The sequence below is a fragment of the Alligator sinensis genome, unplaced genomic scaffold (genome assembly GCF_000455745.1).
Source record: "Alligator sinensis unplaced genomic scaffold, ASM45574v1 scaffold1870_1, whole genome shotgun sequence".
In the NCBI taxonomy this organism is placed as follows: domain Eukaryota; kingdom Metazoa; phylum Chordata; order Crocodylia; family Alligatoridae; genus Alligator; species Alligator sinensis.
The window spans coordinates 4,110-11,163 of NW_005843652.1; the positions used below are offsets into that span (position 1 = coordinate 4,110).

General features: G+C 53.8%; 1 protein-coding gene across 4 annotated transcripts in view; it reads right to left on the minus strand.

The window, feature by feature from the left end:
* Nucleotides 1-7,054, minus strand: part of LOC102378761 (phospholipase A2 inhibitor subunit gamma B-like) — a 37,072-nt gene that overhangs the window by 3,825 nt on the left and 26,193 nt on the right. Inside the window, exons 1-2 of one of the 4 annotated variants that reach the window (XM_025195624.1) lie at nucleotides 531-690; nucleotides 152-306 (exon numbers count right to left, since the gene is read on the minus strand). The exons of 1 other annotated variant lie outside the window; for it this stretch is intronic. In XM_025195624.1, the coding sequence (XP_025051409.1) occupies nucleotides 152-200 (49 nt within the window). In that variant the 5' untranslated portion in view covers nucleotides 201-306; nucleotides 531-690. Of the gene's footprint in view, nucleotides 1-151; nucleotides 307-530; nucleotides 691-7,054 lie in introns of those variants that run through there. 2 more of the 4 variants (XM_006039046.3, XM_025195623.1) reach the window with 2 other exon arrangements.

Below are 7,054 nucleotides of genomic sequence, written 5' to 3' on the forward strand. Positions count from 1 at the left end.
CACCCCTTGCAGATATAACCTTTCAGTGGGAAACTCCAGCTGCCTTCTCCTCCCACCCACGTTCCTGGTCACATCCCTGTCTCACACTTTTGGAGCCATCCCTGGGCTAGTCCTCTCCCCTGTCATGCAGCCTCGGTGCCAGGAGACTCACCTTGGTCTAGGAAAGCCAAGAGGATGAAGAGGATGACGGGTGCTTTCATGGTGCGGAGGAGAGAGCCGGAGGCACTGGACACAGGTCTCTTGACTTCTTGGTGGATGCAGAACAACTCTGCCCTGCACGGCTGCTCTCAGAGGACACCGCAAGTGCTGTTTTGAGAAGTGAGAAAAAAATGAGCTTGTGTCATGCATCCGGCCGGGATCCCAATGCAGAAACAGCAGAGAACGACACTGCATCCTTGACCCGGGAAAGTATGACTTCCAACACTTCTTTATCGCGGCACCCACACAGCAACTCCTCCAGTCTGGTATCAACAAAGCCTTATTTGTAACCCCCAGACTGTACAGGCTTCCTCTAAAAATACATATCTGACCTGACAGGCGAGATAAGAGCTGCACAGCACTGGTCTTTGGTCAGCTGAACCTCGGACCCCTTGCTGGGCGCTTGATCTTCCTTGGTGTCTTCTGACCCAATTTCCACAGGCAAAAAACACAGCAGCTTCCTCTGTCTCCACACAGGATCCTAGCACATCTGCACATTCAATATTTCTCCTTTTATACTTCCACTTTTGCAGCCTTTCCATCAACAGGGCCAGTTATATTTCAAGCTTATATTTTTACCATATGTAGATTTTAAGACCAAATTTCCATGGAAGTTGCTGCACTTGCTGACTTGGCATTTCAATTTTAGCACCCTACTTCCATCCTGAGCTAGGACTTGCTCAAAACCTTAGCATAACTCAGTCGTATGTGGCAGCACAAGCTTTGGCAATGCCGGTGTCCTCCCGCCTGGGCCCTGTGACTCTGCCTGGGGCCTGCTCTAGAGAAACCACTGGCTCAGAGGACACCATACTTTCACTCCACAAGTCCTTTCAGAGGCCTCCTGCTCTTCATTGTGCCTGTGGAAGATGTGCCATTAGAGCCCAGATCCTTCACACAAAGACCCTCCCTGGCACTCAGCTTCCCAGGACCGAAAGAAAGGAGCCACAGAAATCCCTGCAGCTGCTGTTGTCCAGCTCCACCAGCCTTAGCGAGCACCCACTGCCGAGGCCTCCGCGCCACGTGTGAGCCACGGCGCTGTGCTCACCGCAGCACCCTGACACCGTGTTGACTTGACACGCGCCAGATCAACACTCGGGGTCTCAATATTGCACTGTTAGACAGGAGGTGTGATGGAAAAGTATACACACACACACGACACATACACCACTAGGAGATCACATACACAAACACGCACTTTTTGTGGCTCTGTGTCAACACTAGGGGGAATTTGGGGTTTGGGGTTACTTGAGGTCAAAGTGTCTCAGGGTTACTCAGGGTCATGACGTCCTGGGGTTGCCCAGGGTCAAGATGCCCCCAGGTTACTCTGGGTCATTCATTGCCCCAGGGTTACTCAGGGTCACCTGGTGCTGGAGTGGAAGTGAGGGAAAAACCTGGGGCCAGAGAAAGCACAGCGAGCGGTGGAGCCGGGGTAAAGGGGCGGTGCGGCGGAAGTCAGGAGTGGTGAAAGCCAGGGTTTAGAGGAGAGCAGAGCCGTGGTTTTGGAGGTGGCGGGGGGAGCCAAGGTGGCAGAGAGAGAGGGAGGAAGAGAGAGGCAGAACGAAGGTCAGAGGGGCAGGCACAGAGGTTGGAGCAGGGCCAGGAGGTCGGTAAGACAGAACCCCAATTCCAGTTTCCAAAATAACAGGTTAATTAAACAGGCAACACACGACGCAGCCCCATGAAGTTATTGGTTCCCACACACCTGCACAAGCACTCTCCCACACAATGCTAGCAGGAGAGGAAAGGCTGAATGGAGGGATTTGAGGTCCAGGTATGGAGAGACAGAGTCCAGGTCCCTTGCTTGGGGGAAGAAGGTGGGTGGTAGCTACCTATCCCAGGCTGAGAGTACATCCTTGATGGCCAGTCGGAGTCTTCTCCAGCAAAGTCTTGTTCAGAGCGGGTTGCCGGCATGGCCTCTGGGTGGATAGGTGTCGTGGCATAGTGGGGTGGGCTACCTGTGACTGCAATGGGAAGGACATGTCCAGGCACGGTCAGTCCTGCTTGGAGGCCTACGTGCGGATCCAGGTGTCCTGGACGAATACAAAGGTGGGGTTGCTGGTTCCTCTGGTGTCTTTATCTTTCAACTATGGAGTTCCTGTACGTGCTTTACCTTTCAAATGCTGGGTTTCGCCTCTGTGCCTGGGTGAGGTCTGTGGCTCCTCGCTGAGTCAATGCGAGGCCATGGTTGGGTCATTGAGTTGATGGTCCGGTCGTTAATGGTCCTTCAGTAGAGACCTGCTACCATTATGCCTCGAGCACCCCCCATTCACTCCCATTCATTCAGGAACCAGTTTACAAGAGAGTGGTTAGACATGAGTCGCAGTTACAACATGCTGTACAGTGGGTTATGCCCGGGCAGGGGACACGAGATGGAGGCTTGACATACAAAAAGGAAACTAGTCATTACTTTAGAGACACTGGCCTAAATCATACAGTATTCATATGAAATGATAAAAATCAATACCAAAAATGATAGGAATAAAACCCAATAAAATATAAAACCATAAAACTCAATACAAACATAACAGAACACTATTTACAATATAAAAAGGAGCTTATTACTATAACAGCAGACAAGAACTTAGCGTAGCTTACCTATGACTACTTATAATTACTTATAAGGGATAGCGCGGGCAGAGAGAGTCAGAAAAGGTGGGGATGAGGAGGGAATGTATTTTGAACTCTTTTAAAAAGAAAGGAAAACCTGGCGGTTTTGCTACAGCTGCAGGCCCAGCACTGACCCCCGTGCAAGAGCCCGTCCTGCTGAGTGACAGGCGCCGTGTGCTGCGGCCCGGGTCTGGCACCTGGAGGTTTCCCAGACCAGCCCGCGGCTGCAACTCCAACCCTGAAGCTGGCCAGGCATTTTTTCCTGCCTTGAATTTATGTTGTGTCAGCCCCACGCCCACCCTCTAAGTAATCCTTCCCTTTCTGATTTCCTTCCCTTTTATCAAAGCAGCTGATTGAGATCTCCTCCCCGCCCCCCACGGCTACTGGGGATGTGCGAGGGAGAGGAGCGCCCATATCTTTGGGAAGGGAGGACCTGTCTGACGGGACGTCAGGGCCTCGTGCTTCAGGGCGGAGGCTCATCACCTGCTGGCCGTGCACGCAGCCGCTCTCTTGTGCTGTGAGCCCGGTGCGTTCAATGCAGGAACGAGGGCTTGCTCCAGAGCCGGGCTGCCCAGAGGTCTCCAGCTCCTGGACACATGAGAGCGGGAGAAGGGACCTTGCAACGGACCAATGACAGGTCCCTCTGCTTCCAATGCTGAAGGGTGCTGAGAGCCAAGGAGAGGAGCCAGAGATCGTGCCCCAGGTAACACGGCCGTGGGGACATCAGGTCCCTCAACATCCCATCCCTGGTGGCCACAGTGTGTTACATAGAGCTCAGTGGGCCAAACCCACCCTCTTCAGTCAGTGCTTGGAGACGGCAACTCCTGGTCTTCCCCGTGCCAGGACCCCCTCTCTCCCTGGCTTGGGCACTGCGCTTTCTGCTGTAACTTTGGTCTCTTAAGGCCTCTCTTTGCTGATGGGCAGCTAAGTATGATCCTATTCCATCTTGGCTCTTACCAGTGCCCACGTCACTGATGTGCCAGCTCGGCCCTGCTGCCATCCAGCGGCGAGGCACTAATACAGCCTACTTGGGCAGCTGTCCTGGGAGGGCTGGTTGTCTGTCTGCTCTGGATCCCAGTGTAAGTAACTATGGAAATGTCACGGGGAGAACAGGGTCATCACACACAGTGGCCGGGGTTACTTCCTGCCTAGGGTCCATTCAGACAACTTGCCTTTAAACCCAGGGTCCCAGGGCTGGGAGAGGGCTGCAGGATGTCCCACAGTCGGGGGGCTGCACCTGGAAAGCCGTGACCCTGACCAGGATCCTGACAAATGTGATGGGCTAGCTGGCAGTGACTTAGCCCAGGGGTTTTGAAAGGGCAAATGATGATTGGAGGACTTGGGATTCCCTTTCCTCACCAATCAGGCCCTGGAGGCTCGCCCCTCATGTCCCCTGATTGGCCCCGTGGGTCACCTGGAGGGGGATAAAAGGGGCAGCAGAGCTGACTCAGTTAAACAGGCAACACACGACGCAGCCCCATGAAGTTATTGGTTCCCACACACCTGCACAAGCACTCTCCCACACAATGCTAGCAGGAGAGGAAAGGCTGAATGGAGGGATTTGAGGTCCAGGTATGGAGAGACAGAGTCCAGGTCCCTTGCTTGGGGGAAGAAGGTGGGTGGTAGCTACCTATCCCAGGCTGAGAGTACATCCTTGATGGCCAGTCGGAGTCTTCTCCAGCAAAGTCTTGTTCAGAGCGGGTTGCCGGCATGGCCTCTGGGTGGATAGGTGTCGTGGCATAGTGGGGTGGGCTACCTGTGACTGCAATGGGAAGGACATGTCCAGGCACGGTCAGTCCTGCTTGGAGGCCTACGTGCGGATCCAGGTGTCCTGGACGAATACAAAGGTGGGGTTGCTGGTTCCTCTGGTGTCTTTATCTTTCAACTATGGAGTTCCTGTACGTGCTTTACCTTTCAAATGCTGGGTTTCGCCTCTGTGCCTGGGTGAGGTCTGTGGCTCCTCGCTGAGTCAATGCGAGGCCATGGTTGGGTCATTGAGTTGATGGTCCGGTCGTTAATGGTCCTTCAGTAGAGACCTGCTACCATTATGCCTCGAGCACCCCCCATTCACTCCCATTCATTCAGGAACCAGTTTACAAGAGAGTGGTTAGACATGAGTCGCAGTTACAACATGCTGTACAGTGGGTTATGCCCGGGCAGGGGACACGAGATGGAGGCTTGACATACAAAAAGGAAACTAGTCATTACTTTAGAGACACTGGCCTAAATCATACAGTATTCATATGAAATGATAAAAATCAATACCAAAAATGATAGGAATAAAACCCAATAAAATATAAAACCATAAAACTCAATACAAACATAACAGAACACTATTTACAATATAAAAAGGAGCTTATTACTATAACAGCAGACAAGAACTTAGCGTAGCTTACCTATGACTACTTATAATTACTTATAAGGGATAGCGCGGGCAGAGAGAGTCAGAAAAGGTGGGGATGAGGAGGGAATGTATTTTGAACTCTTTTAAAAAGAAAGGAAAACCTGGCGGTTTTGCTACAGCTGCAGGCCCAGCACTGACCCCCGTGCAAGAGCCCGTCCTGCTGAGTGACAGGCGCCGTGTGCTGCGGCCCGGGTCTGGCACCTGGAGGTTTCCCAGCCCAGCCCGCGGCTGCAACTCCAACCCTGAAGCTGGCCAGGCATTTTTTCCTGCCTTGAATTTATGTTGTGTCAGCCCCACGCCCACCCTCTAAGTAATCCTTCCCTTTCTGATTTCCTTCCCTTTTATCAAAGCAGCTGATTGAGATCTCCTCCCCGCCCCCCACGGCTACTGGGGATGTGCGAGGGAGAGGAGCGCCCATCTGTTTGGGAAGGGAGGACCTGTCTGACGGGACGTCAGGGCCTCGTGCTTCAGGGCGGAGGCTCATCACCTGCTGGCCGTGCACGCAGCCGCTCTCTTGTGCTGTGAGCCCGGTGCGTTCAATGCAGGAACGAGGGCTTGCTCCAGAGCCGGGCTGCCCAGAGGTCTCCAGCTCCTGGACACATGAGAGCGGGAGAAGGGACCTTGCAACGGACCAATGACAGGTCCCTCTGCTTCCAATGCTGAAGGGTGCTGAGAGCCAAGGAGAGGAGCCAGAGCTTGTGCCCCAGGTAACATGGCCGTGGGGACATCAGGTCCCTCAACATCCCATCCCTGGTGGCCACAGTGTGTTACATAGAGCTCAGTGGGCCAAACCCACCCTCTTCAGTCAGTGCTTGGAGACGGCAACTCCTGGTCTTCCCCGTGCCAGGACCCCCTCTCTCCCTGGCTTGGGCACTGCGCTTTCTGCTGTAACTTTGGTCTCTTAAGGCCTCTCTTTGCTGATGGGCAGCTAAGTATGATCCTATTCCATCTTGGCTCTTACCAGTGCCCACGTCACTGATGTGCCAGCTCGGCCCTGCTGCCATCCAGCGGCGAGGCACTAATACAGCCTACTTGGGCAGCTGTCCTGGGAGGGCTGGTTGTCTGTCTGCTCTGGATCCCAGTGTAAGTAACTATGGAAATGTCACGGGGAGAACAGGGTCATCACACACAGTGGCCGGGGTTACTTCCTGCCTAGGGTCCATTCAGACAACTTGCCTTTAAACCCAGGGTCCCAGGGCTGGGAGAGGGCTGCAGGATGTCCCACAGTCGGGGGGCTGCACCTGGAAAGCCGTGACCCTGACCAGGATCCTGACAAATGTGATGGGCTAGCTGGCAGTGACTTAGCCCAGGGGTTTTGAAAGGGCAAATGATGATTGGAGGACTTGGGATTCCCTTTCCTCACCAATCAGGCCCCGGAGGCTCGCCCCTCATGTCCCCTGATTGGCCCCGTGGGTCACCTGGAGGGGGATAAAAGGGGCAGCAGAGCTGACTCAGAGGGACACCAGTGAGGGACCATGGGGAAGGAGCTTTGAAGAGCTGAGCCAGTGAGGTGGGAGCAGTTGCCCCAGAAGAGCCTGAAGGAGTGTGACCTGCAGGTGTCAGTGGGGTCCTCAGCAGCGTGGCATGTGGCCGGCAGGAGAGGCTTCCGCAAGGTGTCATAACCCAATGATTTTTAGTGCCTCGGCACAGTGGAATTTTCCCACCACATGGAGCTTTCTTTGCGTGGTGGATTTCTCAGCTGCAGAGAGAAAACCCCGGTGCAAAAGAGCTCCCGTCATTCATATGCAAATTAGTGTCCCACTATTGGCTGTTTCTAAATTATTCCTACATGGCGACTGGCAATTGGCTCGCCAGCCGCATAAAAGGGTAGAGCGGGTTTTTCCC